Here is a 26744-nt window from a genome sequence, read left to right on the forward strand (position 1 = left end):
CAGAACACCGAACCAAACATGCGCGATTTTTCTCAGGCGAGTGCAAAACGCATTACAATGTTTTGCACTCGCGCAGAAAAATCGTGCGTGTTCCCGCAACGCACCCCATCTGAAAGAGGCCTTAGAAGTGTTTATCAAACCCCATTTGTTAAGCCATAAAGGTTTAATATAGATTCTGTGTAAAATATTACATTTATTGTAATAAAGATTATGAGAAACGAATCCTACGTTTTTTTTTTCCAATTTTAGAGTAAAAAAAAGGAAATGAGTACCTTGCAAAACTGTGGGAACCCAGGGAGATCTAAGAGCTCAGATAACTTTGACCGAGATCTCAGACCTTAAATAGCCTGTTAGGGTTAAAGGGATTCAGGTTTGGGGCTATAGAGCTGCGGACATGCACGGCTAGATCGCCGCTAGCATGTCCGCAATATATGTGTCCTATAGGGCTGTCTGGTTTTAATTTCTTTAAAAAAGGATTTTATAGATCTGTAAATAAGTGTTGAATGTGTCCAAGGGGCTGTACGAATCTTACTTGTGCCTAGCCGTGCCCAGCCACGCCCTCCTGTGAAGGAGCCCAGCACCGCCTTTGTCTCCTCCTTTCACCAACGATAGATAGCCGCAATCGCACGATGCGCGAGCTCGCGCATGCGCAGTTCTTTCCCTGAGGCTGATGCCAGCACAGGGAAGGAACACTATACCGGCACTGCGCATGCGCGGCTATCAATCGTTGATGAAAGGAGGAGACATAGGCGGTGCTGGGCTCCTTCACAGGCGGGCACGGCTGGGCACAAGTAAGGTTAGTACAGCCCCTTGGACACATTCAACACTCATTTACATATCTATAAAATCCTTTTTTAAAGAAATTAAAACCAGACAGCCCTATAGGACAGATATATTGCGGACATGCTAGAGGTGATCTAGCCGCGCATGTCCGTATCTCTATAGCCCCAAACCTGATGACAGAATCCCTTTAAGTCTTGTTCACATTCATCGTTGAGAAAGGCCAGGTGATACAAATTTCAAAGCTTTATAAATGCCCAGACCCCTCTAACCTTGTCCCAAGAAACAGCAGCCATGGGCTCTTCTAAGCCGCTGCCTAACATTCTGAAAATAGTTGAGGCACACAAAACAGGAGAAGGCTATAAGAAGATAGCAAAGCGTTTTCAGGTTGCCATTTCCTCAGTTTGAAATGTAATTAAGAACTGGCATTTAACAGAGAAGGTCTGGAAGACCAAGAAAAATTTCAGGCAGCTGCTCGTAGGATTGCTGGAAAGACAAATCAGAAACCTGCTTGACTGCAAAAGACCTGCAGGAAGATTTAGCAGATCCTCTAGTTGTGGTACATTGTACTACTATACAGCAACACCTGCACAAATATGGCCTTCATGGAAGAGTCATCAGAAGCAAACCTCTCCTGCATCCTCACCACAAAATTCTGAGACAGAAGTTTACAAACATCTGAACAAGCCTGACACATTTTGGAAACAAGTCCTGTGGACCAATGACGTTAAAATAGTAAAGGTATGTTTGGAGAAAAAAGGGCACAGAACACCTCTCCAAGAATGGATTCAATGAAATTCCAGCAAATTCTGGAAGCAAACATAACACCAACTGTAAGGCCCCTTTCACACGAGCGTGACGGATTAGGTCCGGATGCGTTCAGGGTGCGTTCAGTGAAACTCGCACTATTTTGCAAGCAAGTTCAGTCAGTTTTGTCTGCGATTGCGTTCAGTTGTTCAGTTTTTTCCGTGCGGGTGCAATGCGTTCACGTCATGCATTGAACTCGCGCGGAAATCACGCTTGTGTGAAAGGGACCTAAAGCTGAAGTTGGAGAAGAGGATGACTTCTACAAATGGATAATGATCCAAAACACACCTCAAAAATCCACAATAGACTACCTTAAAAGGCACAAGCTGCAGGTGTTACCATGGCCCTCACAGTGCCCTGATCTGAACATCATTGAAAATCTGTGGATAGACCTCAAAAGAGCAGAGCATGCAAGAAGACCCAGGAGTCTCACAGAACTGGAAGACGTCTGCAAGAAAGAATGGATCAAAATCCCTCAAAAAAGAATAAAACATTTTTCACTGGCTACAAAAAGAGTTTACAAGCACTATATATACTGGGGCACAATGGGGAGCAAATATATATACTGGGGGCCAATATTTATATATGGGGGCTATTATTTATACTGTGGGCATTACTGGGGTTATTACTTAGGCCTCATGCACACGATCACGGTCCGCAAAATGGGGTTCCGTTGTTCTGTGATCCGTGTCAGTTTTTTCTTCCGTGTGTCTTCCTTGATTTTTGAAGGATCACCAGACCAGAAAAGTGAAAAAAAAATCTAAGTCAAGTTTGCCTTGAAAATGATCGGAAAAAAACGGACACGGATCACGGACGCGGATGACAATCTTGTGTGCCTCCGTGTTTTTTCACGGACCCATTGACTTGAATGGGTCCGCAAACCGTTGTCCGTCAAAAAAATAGGACAGGTCATATTTTTTTGACGGACAGGAAACACGGATCACGGACGCGGATGACAAACGGTGCATTTTCCGAGTTTTCAACGGACTAATTGAAAGTCAATGGGTCCGCAGAAAATCACGGAAACGGCACAACGGCCACGGATGCACACAACGGTCGTGTGCATGAGGCCTTATACTGAGGAATACTATGTGGGCTATTATTTATACTAAGGGCACAATGGGGAGCTTTCGAAGTCCAGGGGGCACTATGGGGGGCATTATGTATACTGAGGGCACTGCAGGGGTTGCGATGTTAAAAAAAAAGCCAATGAAATTCATCCTTTTTTAAAGGCCATAAAGATAAAACAGCCATTAAAAACAGACAGACAGCCCAAAAACAGACTCACACACGGATGCAAAATGTGATTGGTTGAGCGGGCAATTCCTGTGTGTTGAGACAATACCGGAAGTAGAAAGAGTTTGGTGAGAACAATTAGTATGGCTTCTCTTTATTTTTTTGCAGGGAAAAGCCCTTTAATAGGAAAATACATGGAGCAAAACCTATATAGTCACTGTATATCGCAGTGTGAACATAACAGTTATCTCAGTACATAAATGCAGTACAGAAGCAATGTGTTCCTGACAGCTGGCAGAATATGTTACTTGTGATGCATCTCACATACGCCGGGACAAGATGTCCATAACTAGAAGAACGGACCACAAGTCCTTGTATCCAGATACTGAACTGAGAGCCCGGCTGCAGCCGACACACAGACACAGACGCCTTGATACTGCTATTTTGAGCTCTACTGGGGTATTAATCTGGGGTATTATTGCCGGTTGCCTGCTTAGTGAGGGTCTATTCATACGCTTTCTAAAATTAAGTCTTGTTTTCATTTAAAAAAGTTTGCAATTCTGATGGCCTATCCTCAGGATAGGTGACCAATATCTGATCAGTGGGGGTCCGACACCTGGCAATCCCGCCGATCAGTTGTATGAAGAGGCTGCAGAGCATCAGTGAGCACAGCGCCGTACACTGTGTAGTGGCTGTACTTGGTACTGCAGCCCAGGCCTATTCAGTAGAATGGGACTGAGCTGCACATAGGCCAGGTGACCGATGAACGTGACGTCACTGGTCTAGGAAGAGGCTGCAGTGCACAAACAGCTGATCAGATAATGGTTACTTATCCTGAGGATAGGCTATCAATATTGTACTCCCAGAAAACCCCTTTAGGCCTTTCACTGCCAGGTGTGTTTTTATTTTATACCACGCAACAATACAGACTCATAGAACAGTGCGGTCTTCAAAAAAATACCCCCCTATATGTGACAATCAGCGAGCAGCTACGCTCTGTGATTGATGGGGAAGGGGGCTGATAGCATGCACAGAAGTTCAGGGTACCCCCCCCCCCCCCCGGGACCATGTACAGTCACACAAGGAGAGAGAAGGCTCTGTGTCTCTCTCTCTCCATGTGCAGGCTGTCAGCACTCCACCACGGCCCACCCGCCTCCACGCTGGCTGACATCCCAGCTGAATGAATGGTAGAGGGCTGCTTTCTGCTAACATATCAGAAAGAGATGCTTACCAAGTCTTGTTTTAAAGCTGACAATCTCAGCTTTAAAACATGACCAAGATATATTGCAAGTTAAACTAAATATATCGCACTTAAAAATCATGTCGGGAATGCACATATACCTGCAGCTTTTACTGAGACTTATTTCTAAGGACTCTACATCACAATATACTTGCAAATACAGCCTTAACCTTTAAAAGCAAGAACTGGCATAAATCTCTGTTACTCAGCCTGAAATCAAGCCATCAGTGGCAAGGGCGTATGAGGTAGGTCCTTGGCAGGGAAAGAGTCAAAGGGGTAGTCCCATCACAACCATTTATGGCATCCACAGGAGAGATGTGGGCCCCACTTCTCGCCTCCTTTCGGGAATGCTGCAACTGATTTTCACAATATAGGTATCATTTTATTCGGCAGGATCAGCCCTATCAGTATACCTGGTTCGATAGGATTGATCCCGCTGACAGGTGCTTTTGAAAGGGAGTCTGTCAGTTTGATTGACCACCATTAATGGCCATACTGCACTAGTACTGCTTCAGATAGGGAGTACAGAGAGCTATTTTTTATTATTCTCATACTATTCCCCTGCTGTTCTTACTTCACTAGATTAGATAGTCTGGACTGCTTGAGCTCACACTTGAGCTCCATTATGTGCAAGGGGATCGGCAGTCTGGCCTATTTAATTCAGTGCAACTTTGACAATTTGGCGACAAAGGATCCCCCTGCTAGAAAACCCAGCAATTAACTGTAATCTGTGAGGGTAGCCTGGCCGTAAGTGTTCAGTTATACTGCAGCGCCACCACAGGACAAATTAAGCATTACACTGTGTCCTCTCAAATGAGTGGGTTGTCCTCACATGACAAGTCCTCCAGACTTCGATATGCCTACACTCCTATATAAAGTAATAACATTATGGTACCCCACTGAATTGTTCAGCTCTGCTACGTCTGTATCATGTACAGCAGGAGGGATTTTACCTTCATGGAAGCTTCTGTTTAATTTCTGGATTCAATTTATGCTTGCAATATAATAATAAAAAATAAAAAAAAAGATTAAAAAAATAAGAAACTCTACAGAAACTTTGGCAATAGCCGACGATTAATTCCTCACACGTTTCTATTATTACTGCAGTATCGGTAATTATACTGGAGGCAGCTCCTCTGAAAATTGAATCACTGATCTTGCAGAGAAATGTACTGCGTCAGCACCGCCCGTCTCGTCGTCAAACACCGGCAACGTTTCAATGTTCTGAAATACAACATAGAAGAGAACGGCACAAAAAAAGTATTTCGACAGGAAAGAAAAAAAGAGAAGCTAAGTAAGTTCGCTTGTGCAAAGAAAAAACATAGAATATTAACCCTCCTGTCACAATAGTTCTTAAAGGGTTTTCCAGCATTGGCGACAGTCTGACATCTTGCCGATCAGCTGTTTGGGAAGTAGCTTTGGCGCAACTACACAGCTCCATCCACTGCATAGTGGACAGAGCGGGTACTGCAGCACTGCTCACATTCACTTCAATGTAACCAACTCTGTCCACTACACAAAGGACGGAGCTGTGTAGTTCCAGTGCCGGAGCTACTGCAGGACAGCTAATCAGTGGGAGCGTGGGTTGTCAGGGCCGCCCTGCCTCAGGTGTCGCCAACTGGGGACAAATGGGGGCAGCAGCAATGCGGAAGCGCTCATCTCTCTATACTCAACTTTATTGCCGTCCTCAGGATGGCGATACAGTTGAATGCTGCAGCGGTTCACAGTGAGTCATGTCTCACTGCCCCACCGTGCCCTCTGATAGGTGGAAGCCTAGTGCCTGTAGCCTTTGAGAGGCCAGCGCAGGCAGCGCAATGACATCATCATCATCGCGCCACCTGAGCCGGGCAGCATACAGCTCAGAACACAGACTAGAAGAGGCCTGCACCACATCCTGACAGCGGCATAGAGGTAAGTATCAGCAAGTTGTTGGGCCAATATGGGGGAAAGCATTATTACAACTGGGGGAGCTCTATGGGGGATTTGTTTCTACCGGGGACATTAAAAAGGACCTTTCACCGATCCTGACATGTCTGTTTTAAAAGCTACCTGCATTCCCCATGTAATAACAATTCTGTAGCATCTATTCCTATGGCTCTATGTTGTGCAATTCCTGTATTATTTCTGCTAGAAGTTATGACTGAATTGCTAGCAGTCTGCAGTAAGGGTACAGAGGGGAGGTGACCAGTTGGGGGCGTGTACCTGCACAGACTGACTCTAACCAATCAGTGCTGCCATTTTCAGACTGTGCAGGGACACGCCCCCAACTGGTAACACCCCTCTGTACCCTTACTGAAGACTGCTAGAAATTCATTCATAACTTCTAGTAGAAATAATTCAGGAAAGCCACAACTTAGAGACATAAGAATTAGGGCTGAAATGATTACTCGATTGAATCGAGTAATTCAACACAAAAAAATCCTTGATGCAAATTTTTTGAATCGAAGATTCGTTTGTGTCGCGTGACCATGGAGCGGGAGTGAAGCGCTTGCTATTGCTCCTGTCCGTGGTCTCCCGCTGGCCCGCAATACTCAATACCTTTCCAGCAGGGGGCCTCCGGACACTCCACAGCACATCCATGGTCCTGCGCTGCACTGACCACCTGACGTACACACGCCGTGACCTGACGTAACGTCAGACGCAGAGCAGCGCGGAACGATGGAGTGTCGGCGGCGCCCCTGCTGGAAAGGTAAGTTGCATAGCAACCAATGACTCTGTGCACTCCGGGTGTCAGGAGGAACAGAGGGAGGAGATGATTTCACAAGGGGGGAGAGCTGCTGGCACAAGGAGGGGGGAGAGCTGCTGGCACAAGGGGGGGAGAGCTGCTGGCACAAGGAGGGGGGAGAGAGCTGCTGGCACAAGGAGGGGGGAGAGCTGCTGGCACAAGGGGGGAGAGCTGCTGGTACAAGGAGGGGGGAGAGCTGCTGGCACAAGGGGGGGAGAGCTGCTGGCACAAGGAGGGGGAAGAGAGCTGCTGGCACAAGGAGGGGGGAGAGATCTGCTGGCACAAGGGGGGGGAGAGAGCTGCTGGCACAAGGGGGGGGGGAGAGCTGCTGGCACAAGGGGGGGGAGAGCTGCTGGCCCACGGGGGGGAAGCTGCTGGCACAAGGAGGGGGGAGAGCTGCTGGCACAAGGAGGGGGGAGAGCTGCTGGCACAAGGAGGGGGAAGAGCTGCTGGCACAAGGAGGGGGAAGAGCTGCTGGCACAAGGAGGGGGAAGAGCTGCTGGCACAAGGAGGGGGAAGAGCTGCTGGCACAAAGGGGGGGAGCTGCTGGCACAAAGGGGGGGGGGAGAGCTGATGGCTCTGGGAGATAGTGGAGCCGATGGTACTAGGGGGAACTGAAGCACTTGGGCTGATCACACAGGGGGAACGAAGGGTGTTGGGGACTGATGGCAGGGGGACTGATAGCAGGGGGTCTGATGTTTTTTTTTAAAGGAAAACAGTCTATTAATTCATTTTGTCTTATTAGATTACTCGACTAATAATTAATAGATTACTTGATTGCTAAAATAATCGTTTACTGCAGCCCTAATAAGAATAGAGGCTCCAGAATTGTTATTACATGGGGAATGCATGAAGCTATTAAAACAGGCATGTCAGGAGAGGGGACGAATGTGAAAAACTGCTTTTTTGTAAGTAGATTAAAATTTTCTTACTTCTAAATCCCGAGGGTATTGCGCAATCTTTTTCTGTCCTTTATCAAGGTAATCTGGACTGTTTCGGATCAGGTGTTCCGTGCGACTGTTGCCACAAAGGGGGATTTCATCACATATTGGAGGCGAACATCAGTTTTACCGCATGTGGATTATTAGACGTGAGGCAGCCGTCTTTACATATGCGCAGCTGAGCAAAAGGTTACTGACAATCTTCGCAGGTTACATATAGACTTGTGAGATCCGCCTGTGCACCATTGTTCTATGGATTTGTGATTTTCACCTGTGTAGAATACGAACTTGGCACATTGTATTTTTGGTTCCAGATCCCTTATACTGCTCTATAAATTAGCGCGGCACCCGCCAACTTTTCCTCTCTAAATAGGGCCATTTTGTACTGGCACACATAAGAGGACATTTTTTGTGCTGGTGCATATTATAAGGGAGGGGGCCCTAATGGGACATTGGTTGTACAGTGGATACTAAAAGGGGGTATTTTTGTACTGGCACATTTTATAAGGGGGCATTATAATGCCTCTTACACATGGCCGTATGGCTTTTTCAGTACCGGTATTTTGCGGTCCGTGTGCATTCCGGAACAGCTGGCCCCTGATAGAACAGTACTATCCTTGTCCGTTATGCGGACAATATTAGGATATGTTCTATCTTTGAACAGAACGGGAATACATAAAGGGAATGCATACGGAGTACCTTCAGATTTTTTTGCGGATTTTTTTATACGGAACGCAAAAGACGGAACTTAAACAGAAAAGGGGGATTTTTTTTTACTGGCAAGCATTTTAAACAGGCATTTTTTTACTGGCCCATGATATTAGGGGTTTTTATGTACTGCAACACATACGGGACTTTTTTTGTACTGGCACAAATTATGAGTAAGTATTTTTTGTACTGATATACATTATAAGGGGGAATTTTTTTTGTACTGGCACACAAGATATTTTTGTAAAATATTAAAAATAAGTGCAAACAATTTATCACTGCGTTTCATCCGTTCACCTTTATATTAAACCCCCCCCCCCCCGAAAAAAAAAAAAACAAAAACATTGTTGTCACTGTCTTCAGTCTAGAGCGTGCTTCCCTCGAACACGATGGGTCCCACTACTATCCTTCCAGTTTTTAATAATACGTTAGACAGTTCTTAACCCAATGTTAGTAGTTTCTGCAATCTCCTTAGATGTTTCTCTGCTTGATGCATGCCAATGATGTGACCCTTCTCAGACAGACTAACATCTTTTCCACGACCACGAGATGTGTCTTTCGACCTGGTTGTTTAAGAAAGGAGAAGCAGCTCATTGCACCAGTTGGGGTTAAATAACTTGTTGCCGGCTGAAAGATAATCGCCCATGCAGTAATTATCCAATAGGAGGCTCAGAACTATTTGCTTAGTTAAATCCAGGTGGCAACTTTTTTTTGGGACAGGCAGTGTATAACCTTACTTTCATCTAGCAGCTCAAATAATACTTGTCCCAAAAGGAAAATAAAGAAATCTAGTCTCATGCTCCATAATAAATATCAATAATATTCAAAGTGGTAGAACCAGGATCCAAAATTCATTAAAACATACCGTGATATACACTCACCTAAAGAATTATTAGGAACACCATACTAATACGGTGTTGGCCCCCTTTTGCCTTCAGAACTGCCTTAATTCTACATGGCATTGATTCAACAAGGTGCTGATAGCATTCTTTAGAAATGTTGGCCCATATTGATAGGATAGCATCTTGCAGTTGATGGAGATTTGAGGGATGCACATCCAGGGCACGAAGCTCCCGTTCCACCACATCCCAAAGATGCTCTATTGGGTTGAGATCTGGTGACTGTGGGGGCCATTTAGTACAGTGAACTCAGTTGTCATGTTCAAGAAACCAATTTGAAATGATTCGAGCTTTGTGACATGGTGCATTATCCTGCTGGAAGTAGCCATCAGAGGATGGGTACATGGTGGTCATGAAGGGATGGACATGGTCAGAAACAATGCTCAGGTAGCCCGTGGCATTTAAACGATGGCCAATTGGCACTAAGGGGCCTAAAGTGTGCCCAGAAAACATCCCCCACACCATTACACCACCACCACCAGCCTGCACAGTGGTAACAAGGCATGATGGATACATGTTCTCATTCTGTTTACGCCAAATTCGGACTCTACCATTTGAATGTCTCAACAGAAATCGAGACTCATCAGACCAGGCAACATTTTTCCAGTCTTCAACAGTCAAATTTTGGTGAGCTCGTGCAAATTGTAGCCTCTTTTTCCTATTTGTAGTGGAGATGAGTGGTACCCGGTGGGGTCTTCTGCTGTTGTAGCCCACCTTTCTTTCCCATTCTGACATTCAGTTTGGAGTTCAGGAGATTGTCTTGACCAGGACCACAACCCTACATGCATTGAAGCAACTGCCATGTGATTGGTTGACTAGATAATCGCATTAATGAGAAATAGAACAGGTGTTCCTAATAATTCTTTAGGTGAGTGTAAAAGCCCTTGTTTACATAATTCCTACAGTAGATGGATCCATCCCTAATATAAAATACTTGTCAACCCCTTATGTATACACCTGATTGTAACATATAAAGAAAGTATATAAATAAATTATGTGAACACGAGTGAAAGTACCAGAAACATGCAGTGAAATGAAAAAATGTTCTATAATACTATATCCACCCCTGAGTGAAAATGACACTAAAATCTCACTACACAATAAAAAAATAAAAATAAATTATAATAAAAAAAAATAATAATGAATAATAAATAGATAAGTAACAACCCTATGATTAATACCAAAAAATCATAATACTAAGAATTCAGTGCCTAACAACAATCTATATTCTATTGTACACATGCAAATAAATAGTTAAAAATAATAATTCATATGGGAACGCCTAGCATTCCCATGGTGAGAACCGGTATGTCGGCGGATCTGCTGAAAAAGCTCTTGCCCTGCGCGATTCAGCACAGGGCAAGGAAGAGCCTCAGGGCATGGAATGCTCCGATGCTCATCTCAGAGGGCGGCCTGGGTGAGGAAGGGGATGTGTCCGGGTTTAGCTCTGAACCTGGACAACCCCTTTAAGCCTGGTAATATTCTGCTTCCAATGCACGTGAATAGGGAATTTTATATGTGTTTATTTTTTAAAATTTGGCACCATGCTGTTAGCCAGTAATGGAAGGGGGGAGCACTATGGGGGTATCTATGGGACACTATATAGGAGCAATTTATACTGGTACATATTATGGGGCACTGTGGGGACATTAGTTCAACTGGGGGCAATAAGAGGGATATTTTTGAACTGGCACACACAAGGGAGCATTGGTAAACATATTATGGGGGCACTATGGGTATATTGGCTCTACTGGGGACACTAAAAAGGGGTATTTTTTATACTAGCATTGGCACAAGTTATGGGGGCACTATGGGGACGCAGGCTCTACTGGGGAGACTAAGAGGAGGTATTCTTTGTACTGGCACACATTATAATTGGGTATATTTTGTACTGACACACATTATAAGGGGGCATTTTTCTACGGTCACACATTATAAGGAGAATTATTACGACTGGGGGCGGACATGATTACTAGTATGGGCACTATGGGAGCATTATTACTTATGGGACATAGTGGGAACATTAGTACTGTTTGGGGCAGTATTATTACAAAGTGCACTTTGGCAGAGAATTATTACTATTAGTATTGGTGGGACTTTTGGGGGTACTATTACTGTGGGGAGCACCCTGAAACAATATTAGTACAATTACTTTCGGGGACATTATGTTTACACTATTAGTGTTCGGGACACTATTTGCTGGATTGTGTGCCAATAATTATAGAAGGGGGCACCATCTGTGTGGTACTAGTATTTTTTTAGGGGGACTGTTTCTACAGTACAGTATTGGGGAGCACAGCGGGCACAGTATTGGTTGTAGCAGTAATGGAAGGGGGGAGCACTATTACTGTGGGAGGGAGGATGATGGAAAAGTAGGAAACTAAGATGTCTGTTTGTCAAACTCTGCAGAGACAAGAGATGGCTGAAAGAAATCATCATGGTGGTCTGGTCCGCATGGAGAAGATGAGGAAAGAGAACATCTACATCAGAGGAGACACCACTGGATGTAAGATGTATGGGGTGCTGTATTACCCTGTATGTTTTGTAGTGCCGTATGTAATGTTAGGAGGGAAGGGGTTAGGTTGAGAATTTGGCATTGGGAGGGCAGGGGGGAGGGGGGCATTTCTATTTTCGCCTCAGGCAGCAGAAAGGTTAGGTACACCACTGCCACTGATTCTCATGTAAACATAGTCCAGGAGCGGGCTCAGTGGCATACCTACCATGGAGACAGACCAAGAGACTGCTATGTGAATGGGAGGCATTGAGCATTGAACTGCTTCTCCTGTTCCCATCAAAAATTTCCTGCAATTTCCAGCAACCACCACAAGGGGGAGTTCAGGGAAAAAAATGATTTACAGCTTCCACTGATATCACTGGTAACTGTATAAAATCGTATGCACTGAGCTGAAGAACAAATCCTCCACATAGCCCACATACAAGGCGTTGCGTACCTTCTGTAAGTCCACTAATAACATTATGATAGAGACTTATCCAACAAAGTGAAAAGGGAAAGACTAGAAGTTGTCAAAGCAACCAATAACATAAATATATATGATACGTTAGAGGTTCTTTGGAAAATTAAAATAGCGACCCATCTGGTGGCCATGGACACCTGCTTCACTTTCTGCTACATTTGATAAATCTTCCGCACTGGATTCAGCTTTGTTAGATTGACAAACCTAGCTCTGCTACATCAATAAACAGAACGCAACGTCATACTGACAATGTTGTGTGTTTCCGGTGCACGTTTTAGTGGAACCAGCTTGAATGGCGCAGCAGACATGCAACATGCATATACGCTACTCCATTTAACTCCATGGGTCTGCCAGAGTGTTTTCATAAAATGGGTTTAAAATGTACTTTCTATGTCATTTCCATTTTACAGGCTGCATAAGGGGTTAAACAGCTGCTAGGCAGGTCTGTTTGACCCTGTCCAGAGTTGTGAGAGACTGAGAAGAGAGAGGAAGCAGGAGAGAATAGTCTTGGGTAGAACAACCAGCCAGCTTGAAAGACAGAGCGTTGAACCAGCCTCTGAGGACACAAATCAGAATACATTTTGAATGTAAACTGACATGGCGGCGCCCCATGCCCACTGATATCCAGGGCAGCCACGGGAGCCACATCACTCACCCAGCTTCTGTCCCACTGCCGGACTCCTGTGTCCCACGCTGCAGACTAGCTGCAAGGCTTCTTCTCGTGTGTGTATTAGGCTACTTTCACACTGGCGTCACGTTTTTTGCCCGGATAAGATGCGGGTGCGTTGCGGGAACACGCACAATTTTTCAGCGCAAGTGCAAACCATTGTAATGCGTTTTGCACACGCGTGAGAAAAAAAGGCATGTTTGGTGCCGAAACCCGAACTTCTTCACAGAAGTTCGGGTTTGGGTTAGGTGTTCTGTAGATTGTATTATTTTCCCTTATAACCATGTTATAAGGGAAAATAATACATTCTTAATACAGAATGCATAGTACAATAGGGCTGGAGGGGTTAAAAAAATTAAAATATAATTTAACTCACCTTAATCCACTTGATCGCGCAGCCCGGCTTCTCCTCTGTCTTCTTCTTTCCTGTGCACAGGAATAGGACCTTTGATGACGTCACTGTGCTCGTCACATGGTCCAATCACATGGTTCATCACCATGGTGAGGGACCATGTGATGGGATCATGTGATGTGACATCACCACAGGTCCTTAGCCGGCAGCTCAACATTACAGAAGACAGAGATCCGCAACTACGAGATCAAGTGGACTCGGTGAGTTAATTTTATTATTTTTTTTAACCCCTCCATCACTATTTTACTTTGCATTCTTTATTCAGAATGCTATTATTTTCCCTTATAACCATGTTATAAGGGAAAATAAAAATGATTGGGTCCCCAGCCGGATCGTCACCTAGCAACCATGCATGAAAATCGCACCGCATCCGCACTTGCTTGCGGATGCTTGTGATTTTCACGCGGCCCCATTCACTTCTATGGGGCCTGCGATGCGTGAAAAACGCACAATATAGAGCTTGCTGCGATTTTCACGCAACGCACAAGTGATGTGTGAAAATCACCGCTCGTGTGCACAGCCCCATAGAAATTAATGGGTCAGGATTCAGTGCGGGTGCAATGCGTTCAACTCATGCATTGCACCCGCGTGGAATACTCGCCCGTGTGAAAGGGGCCTTAGGCTACTTTCACACTAGCGCCTTAGTTTTCCAGTATTGATTTCCGTCATAGGGACTCAATACCGGGGAAAAAAAGCTTCAGTTTTGTCCCCATTCATTGTCAATGGGGATAAAACTGAACTGAACAGAACGGAATGCCCCAAAATGCATTCCGTTCTGTTTAGTTGAGTTCCCGCGGTTCCGTCCTGGGATGCGAAGCAAGAAGGATCTGGCCTGAACCCCAATGCAAGTCAATGGGGACAGATCCGTTTTGGCAATGTTAAAGATAATACAACCGGATCCGTTCATAACGGATGTAGACGGTTATATTATCAGTAACGAAAGCGTTTTTGCTGAACCCTGCCGGATCCAGTAAAAACGCTAGTGTGAAAGTAGCCTAAGAGAGACTTCTCCCTGCAGCACTGCAAGAGTTAATTCCACTTTCTGATCCTGTGCTCAGCTGCTTAACTAATGAGCGAATCAGCTCTTCTATATATGCTGGGTTATTCTACCTTGCTAGATCACGTGAAAGAGCTATAGTCTGTTTGTCTGCCCATGTACCAACTTCTGCCTGATTCCTGGACTGATTCCTGACCTGACCTGTGCCTGTTCTCTGTTCAACTTCTGACCCTGACTTTTGGACTGATTGTGGGATTTGCAGAAACTCTGCCTGCCCCTGACCTAGGCCTGCCAGTGACCACAAGCTTTGCTTGATCCCTCAAGTGTTTTGTACCGGTGTCTCTGACCCTTGGGGTCAGCAACTAACCACACATATTGGTTGGCATAGTGGGTCCACAACCATTGTCTGCAACATAAACCAGCCTTTTAAGAGGAGGTGTGTCGAAAAGAGTCTGTGAAGAGAACTTGTGTGAAACTTCTGGACTCCATAGGTCATCAGTATCTGTTTGGTGGGGGTTCGACACCCAGTACCCTCGCAGATCCGCTGTTTGAGAAGGCAATGGCCCTTGCAGTAGTGCCACAGCCTTTTTGCAGCTTACCAGGAACAGTGCCATACATTGTATAGTGGTTGTGCTTGGTATTGCAGATCACTCCTATTCCCTTGAATGAGGCTGAACTGCGTCTAGGACAGGGCTTAACAAATTTCCTTGGAATCTAGGAGCCAGCTAAAAAAAGTTAGGAGCCAGGCGGAGCCGTATCATAAAGCCCCCAGTAGATGCTCCCATAGTGCTCCCCCCCACACACTTCTCTATAGAGCCCCCTAATAATGCATGCCAGTACATAGGGCCCCCAGTAGATGCCCCCATAGTGCTCCTTCCCTCTTCTCCATAGTGCCCCCCATAATGTGCCAGTATATAGGGCCCCCATAATGTGCCAGTATATAGGGCCCCCATAGTGCTTCCCCTCTTCTCCATAGTGCCCCCCCATATTGTGCCAGTATATAGGGCCCCCATCCCCCTTCTTGCCACAGTATACTATAAATAATAAAAACAATAAACTCATATACTTACCTTATGCTGTTTAGCGATGCGATGCAGGCCTCTTCCGGCCTGTGTCCTGTACTGTACGGCTCAGGCGGCGCGATGACGTCATTGCGCCGCCTGCACCGGCCTCTGATAGGCTACAGGCCTAGAGCCTGTAGCCTATCAGAGTAACGGGCAAGGGAGACACCTCTCCCCTGTTCCTCCGCAGCATCCATCTGTATCGCTGTCCTGAGGACGACGATACAGATGAATATGGAGATGAACGCTTCCACAATGGAGGCGCTCATCTCCACTCCTGCAGCTTCCAGACAGAACGGTCCGCCTCCGGCGCTCCGTACCCGTCGCCCGTGCACCTTTGAAAACGGGCTGACAAATACCCAAGCGCCAGGACCAAATTCCTGATCGCCATGGCGACCTGGCGCCGGGGATTTGTCGAGCCCTGGTCTAGGACATATGACTGATGAACGTGACAACATTTGCCTAAGGTAAGCTGTGAGAAGGCCGCAGAGCTCACAGGAGTGCCGATGCCTTCTGATCTGTGGGGGTCCCGGACCTCCACCAATAAGATACTGATGACCAGTGGTGTGCCCTCCCCATATAAAACATTGCACTCACAGTAGTTATACCCTGAAGCACCCTTTCACAGTAGTTATTCCCACACTGTGCCCCGCTTTCAGTAGTTATGCCCACATCGTGCCCCCTACACAGTAGTAATGCCCTCTCTGCGCCCCCTTCACAGTAGTAATGCCCTCTCTGTGCCCCTTCACAGTAGTAATGCCCTCTCTGTGCCCCTTCACAGTAGTAATTCCCTCTCTGTGCCCCTTTCACAGTAGTAATGCCCTCTCTGTGCCCCTTCACAGTAGTAATGCCCTCTCTGTGCCCCTTCACAGTAGTAATTCCCTCTCTGTGCCCCTTCACAGTAGTAATTCCCTCTCTGTGCCCCTTTCACAGTAGTAATGCCCTCTCTGTGCCCCCTTCACAGGAGTAATGCCCTCTCTGTGACCCTTTCACAGTAGTAATGCCCTCTCTGTGCCCCCTTCACAGGAGTAATGCCCTCTCTGTGCCCCCTTCACAGGAGTAATGCCCTCTCTGTGCCCCCTTCACAGTAGTAATGCTCTCTCTGTGCCCCTTTCACAGTAGTAATGCCCTCTCTGTGCCCCTTCACAGTAGTAATGCCCTCTCTGTGCCCCTTCACAGTAGTAATTCCCTCTCTGTGCCCCTTTCACAGTAGTAATGCCCTCTCTGTGCCCCCTTCACAGGAGTAATGCCCTCTCTGTGACCCTTTCACAGTAGTAATGCCCTCTCTGTGCCCCCTTCACAGGAGTAATGCCCTCTCTGTGCCCCCTTCACAGGAGTAATGCCCTCTCTGTGCCCCCTTCACAGTAGTAATGCTCTCTCTGTGCCCCCTTCACAGTAGTAATGCTATCTCTGTGCCCCCTTCACAGTTGTTAAGCTCTCTCTGTGCCCTTTTCACAGTAGTAATGCCCTCTTTGTGCCCCTTCACAGTTGCTATGCCCTCTCTGTGCCCCTTTCACAAAAGTAATGCCCTCTCTGTGCCCCCTTAACAGTAATAATGCCCTCTCTGTACCCCTTTCACAGTAGTAATGCCCTCTGTGCCCCCTGCACAGTAGTAATGCCCTCTGTGCCCCCTCCACAGTAGTAATGCCCTCTCTGTGCCCCTCAGTGTTAATAAATAAAATAGTAACTACTCACCTTGTCCCGTTCCTGATGATCAGACCCCCCAGCAGTCCCCTGCAGGCACAGGTCGTGTTGCAGCACTGTGTGGGAGGAGTGCAGGCAGATTCCCGAGCTCCTCCTACATGGTCCGGCAGTGCGATCTGTGCCTGCAGGTCTGAATGGAATGTATCAATGGAAGCGCTCATTGCATCCAGCACCGCCCCAGACAGCTGGCACCCCGGGGCGGACACCCCCCCCCCCCACCTTCTTCTTTGCAGCCACTGCTGATGACCAGAGGATCAGTATAAAAGTGTCGGAAAACCCCTTTAACTAGATATTACATTAATCCTTTGGCCCATTTCGTTTCTATTTCTATGTCGAGACCTATTTTCCTGATGTATCCAAGCACCGCTATAGCGATCTCCATTGGGGCTGAACACCCTGTTGATCTGGTCAGCTCCCGAAAAACCTGAGTCCAATAATCCTGCATTAGGGGGCAGTGCCAGATCAAGTGGGTGAAATCCGCATTATCCATCCTGCACTTCCAGCATCTAGCGTCCCTTGTTTTATACATCCTACTCAGCACCCATGGGGTGATATAGGTACGGTGGACAATAAAGAACTGTATCAGTCGAAAATTACTCGATACAGTACTTCTTTTTATACTTTTATAGATACATCTCCAATCTAACGTGTTAGGGTCAACTTCTAGTGCCCATTTTTGTTCACTATTAAACTTTATCACTCCCCTTAAACCCTTTTTAATTTTTTTATATATCTGTGATATTGATATTTTGGTCCCCTTATTGAGACAACAAAATTCTACAAATTCTGCTTGTTTAGTGATTAAATACGATTTATTCTCAGTGCTGTCAAATGCATGTTTTAACCGAAAATATCTAAAGCGTGTAAGGGTGTCTAGTTTTATACTAAGTCCTAATTCTTCTAATGTCCTGAGTTTTCCTGTTATCTCAATCTGTGAAATAAACTTAATACCATTTTTTTCCCAAAATACATAATCCTCTAACTTCTGAAACTCACCTAAGTTTATATTCCCCCATAGTGGGGTAATCTTTAATGAGTGATTTATCCCCAATAATTTTTTAACATTCAACCATATCAAGTGCATCATATTACTAATAGGGCACTTCTTACCCTTTATTTTTAATATCCCGGATTAATGCTGGCGCGGGTGGTAGTGGCTAGGGAGTGGGGGGCGGTCACACCTCCAAACATCGAAGCGTGGAAGAACTTATGTGGGAGGGTATGTAGATATGAATGCGCCGGTTCCCATAAATAAATGGACGATGTGGAGGAAGGAAGGAAAAAAATTTGTGGTACCCATCAAGACAACCATGGGGGGGTGGGAAGGGGAGGGGGTATATTGTTTTTCTTGATCTTTTTTTTTTTTGGTTATGTATATGACATGAGGAAAGAAACAGGACAGGGATATATTCTAGATGTCTAAGGATAAGTGACTAACAAATGTATGTGTATATACAGGAATTAGCATTGTCTATGTCCTGCTGTATTACTGTTTATTGTCATGTCTTGTTTCCGAACTTTTTAAACATGATGAAGGAATAATAAAAAAAAATTATTGAAATATAAAAAAAACTAGATATTACAGGAGAATAAACATCCTGAGAAGGGAATTGATTCACGACCACAAAGAATTCATACAAGGTCATAAAGACCCACTAGTGCCCGGCCCTTCACTAACAAGCCATTAAAAACAACCTTTATTAATTCATAAAAAAATAATAATACAGCAAGTGGTTCCAGCAATAAAGTAAATATTTAAAAAACAGTGTTCCCGGGGTGTTTACCACATTTCATATGCGCTCACGTCAGGGTGCTGGTTGTCTGGACTTTTTTTTATCTTTTTTTTACTAGCCCCTGTAATTCTGAAAATCCCAGGCCCAAAGCGGATTTACGTAACCGTCCAGCAACAAATCACAGCGTGGCTTTTACTTCTCGTAGTGCTCTTGACAAATGAAAGCTGTGCTGCGATTGGCTGCAATTACGGTATCTTTTAAAATGTAGGAACTCTACTGGACACATTTCAGCACATCCGCTGCGTCTTCAGGGGTCTGGGGCACAAGGTCACGGTCAAGAATGCCACAAACTGCAGGCCACACATTGGTGGCATCATCTACATTTTAAATACTGCATGCATGTTTTTTTTTTTAAAAGGGCATCTGTCAGCAGTTTTGTACCTATGACACCGGCTGACCTGTTACATGTGCGCTTGGCAGCTGAAGACATCTGTGTTGGTCCCATGTTCCTATGTGCCCGCATTGCTGAGAAAAAGGATGTTTTAATATATGCAAATGAGCCTCTAGGAGCAACGGGGGCGTTACCGTTACACCTAGAGGCTCTGCTCTCTCTGCAACTGCTGCGCTCTCTGCACTTTGATTGACAGGACCCGGCAGTGTAAGAATGATCACGCCTGTTCCTGTCCATCAAAGTGTAGAGGGTGCGCTCTGTTGCAGAGAGAGCAGAGCCTCTACAGATGTAGCAGAGTTAACACTCATGCTTTATGAGACGTGTTATCCAAACTAAAGGCGTTAAGCAAACACCTTCAATGGCTTTTGTTTCAAGATAACGCGATGAGTTAAGAGCTTGTGTATTAAACCTGCTACATCTGTAGGTGTAATGGCAACGCCCCCGTTGCTCCTAGAGGCTCATTTGCTTATATTAAAACTTTTTTCTCAGCAATGAGGACACATATGAACATGGGACCAACACAGATGTCTTCAGCTGCCAAGCGCACATGGAACAGGTCAGCCGGTTTCATAGGTGCAAAACTGCTGACAGATGCCCTGTAAAGGTGGGTCACTGTGGTTACTGCTGCAGGATACAAATCTGATGACGTTGTGATTAACAGAAATAGCAGATTATGTCACTGCAACACACAGTCCCCGTTAGTGAATGCCGTCACCTATTACTTCATGTAATGACGTCACCTCTAACACATAAATATAAATTAGTAAGGTCCCCAAACAATAAGTAGATGACAGTGTCCCCCCTGGTGGGACCCCGCAGAGATCACCTGTTATCTTTATTTTATGCACTTATATAGCGCTACTATATTCCGCTGCGCTATCATCACTCGCTGTCCCCAATGGGGCTCACCATCTAAGGACCCCAGCGCTGCAAGGCACCAGTGCTGACCACTGAGCCAGCGGGCTGCCCGTCTGTTGGAAACCCCGGCAGTAAGTGCTGACTTTCCCTGCAGCGATTCCACAGGGGTAATTAGGTATTACACTGTACCCAGTCACATCCATGGGTTGTCTGTGTGATGGAGGACAGGTCCTCCAGACTGAGGAGATGAGGATTGTGGACAGCAGATCTCCTCTATTAACACTGGATTCTCTAAAAAAGTATGGATTTTCAAAGCTAGACAATCAATTTTTGGCTTTCAGGACAAAAATTTTTTTTGCCTACTCTCATTTTGTCAGCTGTACTTTTTTTTTTTTTTCACTTTATATTGTGTTTTATGTGAGACAATTTTTAGGCATCCGAAGATAATTAAGGGGGTTATCCTATGATGTCCACCCCAAGTATCTGGTATACTGGACAGGTAAGTTCACATGTAGCAACCACAGTGCAGCCAAGGTTTGGCCAAAAGCTGCGCCGATATGTTAAAGGGGTTATCTCATGATCAATGTAAAAAATGAAAATCAGACATCATATAGAACATGGCAATATCTTTCTAAGAAAGCTAGAACCAGCCTTGTACCTCACATGGATCCAGAGATCTCCCCATTCATTGCTTTGGGAGGAATCATCTTTTCCACTGAAGCTCCCTCCCTATCACAGCTCAGGGGTGTGTCCTTTCTGCTGCAGCTCTCTCCCTATCACAGCTCAGGGGGCGTGTCTTTTCTGCTGCAGCTTTCTCCCTATTACAGCTCAGGGGTGTGTCCTTTCTGCTGCAGCTCTCTCCCTATCACAGCTCAGGGGGCGTGTCTTTTCTGCTGCAGCTTTCTCCCTATCACAGCTCAGGAGGTGTGTCCTTTCTGCTGCAGCTCTCTCCCTATCACAGCTCAGTGGGCGTGTTCTTTCTGCTGCAGCTCCCTCCCTATCACAGCTCAGGGGGCGTGTCTTTTCTTCTGCAGCTTTCTCCCTATCACAGCTCAGGAGGCATGTTCATTCGTATGAATATACATGACATCATCACCGCAGTAAGCAAAGTTCGCGGGGGGCCACCACAGCATCGGCAATGGAGCGTTGGGGAGGTTCAACAGTTAAAGGGGTTGTCTCATCATAGACAATGGGGGCATATCGCTAGGATATGCACCCATTGTCTTATAGGTGCGGGTCCCACCGCTGGGACCCGCACCTATATCGAGAACGGAGCCCCACAAGGTGGTGGCTGGAGGACTCTGGTCCAGCCACCACCAAGCCGGCTCCCCATAAAAGTGAATGGGAGCGTACCGCGTATGCGCGGCCCCCGCTCCCATTAATTTATATGGGGCCGACGGAAATATTCGACCACCCCATAGAAAATGAATGGCGGGAGGCTGCACATGCGCAGTGCTCCCTCCACCACTTGCAGGGCTCCGTTCTTGATATAGATGCGGGTCCCAGTGGTGGGACCCGCACCTATAAGACAATGGGCGCAAATCCTAGCGATATGCCCCCATTGTCCATGATGAGACATCCCCTTTAAGTATTGATTATTCTTTTTATTTTATAACATTATTATTTATCATTTTATTACCTTATTTAACATTTGTATTATTTTTTTATTTTATCACATTGTTATTCATTATTTTCAGTTTTATTAACATTGTTATTTTTATATTATTACCTTACTATATATTATTTGTTCTAATTACATTATTTATTTGTATTACATTATTATTTATGTTTTTCATTACATCATTATTACATTATTTATTTTTTGTTTTATTACATTTCCTTGCCTATTTATTTTTTAGATTCTCGAAAAGCCTTCAATATTAATGCGCTCGCAGATTAGCAGATGCGACTTCGCTTCGCTAGTCATGTGACCTATGTCTACGTATAGCCGAGCTCACACACTTTTTTGTAGACGGACAGTCATGGACCAGAAGGAAACTACAGCAGTAAGAAGTTTATACAGGACGACTCACCGCTCAGCAAACTGAGACATCACACGACTCAGACTGATCCATACATTGTCAATATAGCAGATGTCATAGCTACGTGGGCTCTGTACTGGTACGAAGGGTTACACGTATGACCAGACTATATGTATGATCAGAGTACATGTATGATCAGAGTATATGTATAACCAGAGTACATGTATGATCAGAGTATATGTATGGTGGCCAGAGTACATGTATGACCAGAGTACATGTATGACCAGAGTACATGTATGACCAGAGTACATGTATGACCAAAGGATATGTATGATCAGAGTATATGTATGACCAGAGTACATGTATGATCAGAGTATATGTATGGCCAGAGTACATGTACAGGTCCTTCTCAAATAATTAGCATATTGTGATAAAGTTCATTATTTTCTGTAATGTACTGATAAACATTAGACTTTCATATATTTTAGATTCATTACACACCAACTGAAGTAGTTCAAGCCTTTTATTGTTTTAATATTGATGATTTTGGCACACAGCTCATGAAAACCCCAAATTCCTATCTAAAAAAATTAGCATATCATGAAAAGGTTCTCTAAACGAGCTATTAACCTAATCATCTGAATCAACTAATTAACTCTAAACACCTGCAAAAGATTCCTGAGGCTTTTAAAAACTCCCAGCTGGTTCATTACTCAAAACCGCAATCATGGGTAAGACTGCCGACCTGACTGCTGTCCAGAAGGCCATCATTGACACCCTCAAGCAAGAGGGTAAGACACAGAAATAAATTTCTGAACGAATAGGCTGTTCCCAGAGTGCTGTATCAAGGCACCTCAGTGGGAAGTCTGTGGGAAGGAAAAAGTGTGGCAGAAAACGCTGCACAACGAGAAGAGGTGACCGGACCCTGAGGAAGATTGTGGAGAAGGACCGATTCCAGACCTTGGGGGACCTGCGGAAGCAGTGGACTGAGTCTGGAGTAGAAACATCCAGAGCCCCCGTGTACAGGCGTGTGCAGGAAATGGGCTACAGGTGCCGCATTCCCCAGAAACAGCGGCAGAAGCGCCTGACCTGGGCTACAGAGAAGCAGCACTGGACTGTTGCATGTCATTCGGAAATCAAGGTGCCAGAGTCTGGAGGAAGACTGGGGAGAGGGAAATGCCAAAATGCCTGAAGTCCAGTGTCAAGTACCCACAGTCAGTGATGGTCTGGGGTGCCATGTCAGCTGCTGGTGTTGGTCCACTGTGTTTTATCAAGGGCAGGGGCAATGCAGCTAGCTATCAGGAGATTTTGGAGCACTTCATGCTTCCATCTGCTGAAAAGCTTTATGGAGATGAAGATTTCCTTTTTCAGCACGACCTGGCACCTGCTCACAGTGCCAACACCACTGGCAAATGGTTTACTGACCATGGAATTACTGTGCTCTATTGGCCTGCCAACTCTCCTGACCTGAACCCCATAGAGAATCTGTGGGATATTGGGAAGAGAAAGTTGAGAGACGCAAGACCCAACACTCTGGATGAGCTTAAGGCCGCTATCGAAGCATCCTGGGCCTCCATAACACCTCAGCAGTGCCACAGGCTGATTGCCTCCATGCCACGCCGCATTGAAGCAGGCATTTCTGCAAAAGGATTCCCGACCAAGTATTGAGTGCAGAACTGAACATTATTATTTGAAGGTTGACTTTTTTTGTATTAAAAACACTTTTCTTTTATTGGTCGGATGAAATATGCTAATTTTTTGAGATAGGAAATTTGGGTTTTCATGAGCTGTATTCCAAAATCATCAATATTAAAACAATAAAAGGCTTGAACTACTTCAGTTGGTGTGTAATGAATCTAAAATATATGAAAGTCTAATGTTTATCAGTACATTACAGAAAATAATGAACTTTATCACAATATGCTAATTATTTGAGAAGGACCTGTATAACCAAAGTATATGTATGATCAGAGTACATGTATGATCAGAGTACATGTATGATCAGAGTACATGTATGACCAGAGTACATGTATTATCAGAGTACATGTATAACCAGAGTATATGTATGATTAGAGTATATGTATGACCAGCGTATATGTATGACCAGAGTACATTTATGACCAGAGTACATGTATAACCAAAGTATATGTATGATTAGAGTATATGTATGACCAGCGTATATGTATGATCAGAGTACATGCATGACCAGAGTATATGTATGACCGCTGTACATGTATGATCAGAGTATATGTATGACCAGAGAATATGTATGACCAGAGTATATGTATGACCAGAGTACATGTATAACCAGAGTATATGTATGACCAGAGAATATGTATGACCAGAGAATATGTATGACCAGAATATATGTATGATCAGAGTATATGTATGACTAAAGTACATGTATGACCAGAGTTGATAGATTGTAAGCTCTTGCGAGCAGGGCCCTGACTCCTAGTGTTTCAGTTGTATATCAGTTACTTTTGTTTTGTACATGAACTCTATGAATTTGTAAATATGGTGGCGCTATAGAAATAAATATTATTATTATTAAGTACATGTACAACCAGTGCATGTATGAATCTGACCAGAGTATATGTATGATGAGCGTACATGTACAACCAGGGTGTACTGACCACTGTACATGTATGACCAAAGTATACATACGACCAGAGTGAGTATATGTATAACCAGAGAACATGTATGACTACAGTACATGTATGATCAAAGTATACATAGGACCACAGTACATGTATGACCAGAGCACCCTGCCTCTTGCCTATAACTTTGGCACCCTGCCCGCAGTCAGTCCCATGCAGATACAGCAGTCCTCTACCTCAACTGCACAGAAGAAGATGAAGCAGAGCCAAGTTTGTCACTTCAGCACAACTCATCATCACATCATGAAGTGGACTTACATAGGACTGCAAGGAAACCAACAGCCTTATCTTCCAAAGCACACAAAGGGTTACACACTCCACTCTGCTACATGTCAGCGCACATGATGCCCCCCCAGTGCTACTACCTGCAGACGGTGATCAGGTTCTTCCTCTCCACGGCTGCATTCCTGGAGGCATTCTTCTTCTTCCTGGACAGGCTGAGGGAAGCCATCTCCACACTGGACTGCCTGCCTATTGTCTCCCCTGCTGGAGCCCTGACTGACGAGCTCCTCCTCCTCCTGTGTCTCCGGCTGATGTCACTCTGGGCACAGGCTGGGGAGGGGGTCAGTGCCAGGCTGTCACCAGGGCACTGCAGCCTGCCACCCTCCTGATGGCTGAGCTGCTCCTCATCAGACGGCTCCTTCTCCTCCTCATGTGACTGAGGCGGAAGTGCTGCTGACAGGACAATGGAGGCTGACAGCAGGGAGGGCAGGCAGCAGCAGCACTGTGTGTGCAACCAGCTCTGCTATGTCAGGGGAGCACAGCAGCAGCAGCAGCACTGCCCTCTTCTGACATGGCTGATTACCAATTATGACTCTATGTTGTACCATTCCCTCTATTATTCCTTCTAGCAGTGGGTGTTACCAGTTAGGGGTGCCCCCTGCACAGCACTGACTCTGCAGGTCAACACAGAGACTTCTAGTAGGAATAATAGAGGAATGGCAGAACATTGAGTCATAAGAATAGATGCTCCAGAATTACTATTACATGGGGACGTGTCCTCTTCAAAGGGGATCTCCTATACAGAATGGTAAGTTATGGTACATTGTTAGGATATGCAGGCAGGTAGGTGGAGCTCTGATTTCTGGGGGTATGGCCGTTAACACAGCGCCCCCTTCAGATTCTTCTGTGCAGGCACTGTGCAAAGGGGGCAACTCACAAAAGGGAATGTATTAAAGTAACTTAAAGGGGTTGTGCGCCCCCTTCCCTCCTGTGCGGACCTGCTTCCCGGAGCTGACTTCTCGCTCCTCTCTCTGGATGTAAACTTCAAGTTTGACGCCGCAGCAGCCAATCACTAGCTGCAGCAGTCACCTGCTCCCTTTGCATCATGGCAAAAAGTAACTGCTACGGTCAGCGATTGGCTGCAGCAGCGTCAAACAGGAAGTTTACATCCAGAGAGCCCAGCGGAGCAGCCAAGGTCGGGAAGCAGGTAAGTATCCTTTCCTTTCCAGGTCTTCGGAAGAGGAGGGAGTTGCCAAACCACCCACTAAAGGTGAACAACCCCTTTAACTTAGGCCTCTTTCACATGACCGTATGGCTTTTTCAGTGTTTTGCGGACCGTTCTTTTTTTGGATCAGTTTTTCAGTTTTTTGTTTCCTTTTTTCGGTTCCGTTTCTCCGTTCCGTTTTTCCGTATGGCATATACAGTATACAGTAATTACATAGAAAAAATTTGTCTGGGCCTATCATTTTCAATAAATGGTTCCACAAAAAAACTGAACGGATACGGAAGACATTACGTATGTCTTCCATTTTTTTTGCAGACCCATTGACTTGAATGGAGCCACGGAACGTGATTTGCCGGGAATAATAGGACATGTTCTATCTTTCAACGGAACGGAAATACGGAAACGGAATGCATACGGAGTACATTCCGTATTTTTTGCGGAACCATTAAAATAAATGGTTC

The 26744-nt window shown here is 45.3% G+C and overlaps 1 protein-coding gene across 2 annotated transcripts in view; it reads right to left on the reverse strand.

The window, feature by feature from the left end:
* Positions 1-25471, reverse strand: part of RUNDC3B (RUN domain containing 3B) — a 164598-nt gene extending 139127 nt beyond the window's left edge. For both annotated transcript variants that reach the window (XM_044295043.1, XM_044295044.1), the window contains exon 1: positions 25202-25471. In XM_044295043.1, the coding sequence (XP_044150978.1) occupies positions 25202-25287 (86 nt within the window). In that variant the 5' untranslated portion in view covers positions 25288-25471. The remainder of the gene's footprint in view (positions 1-25201) is intronic.
* Positions 25472-26744: the final 1273 nt, after the last annotated feature.

The sequence above is a fragment of the Bufo gargarizans genome, chromosome 5, assembly GCF_014858855.1.
Source record: "Bufo gargarizans isolate SCDJY-AF-19 chromosome 5, ASM1485885v1, whole genome shotgun sequence".
Lineage (NCBI taxonomy): Eukaryota > Metazoa > Chordata > Amphibia > Anura > Bufonidae > Bufo > Bufo gargarizans.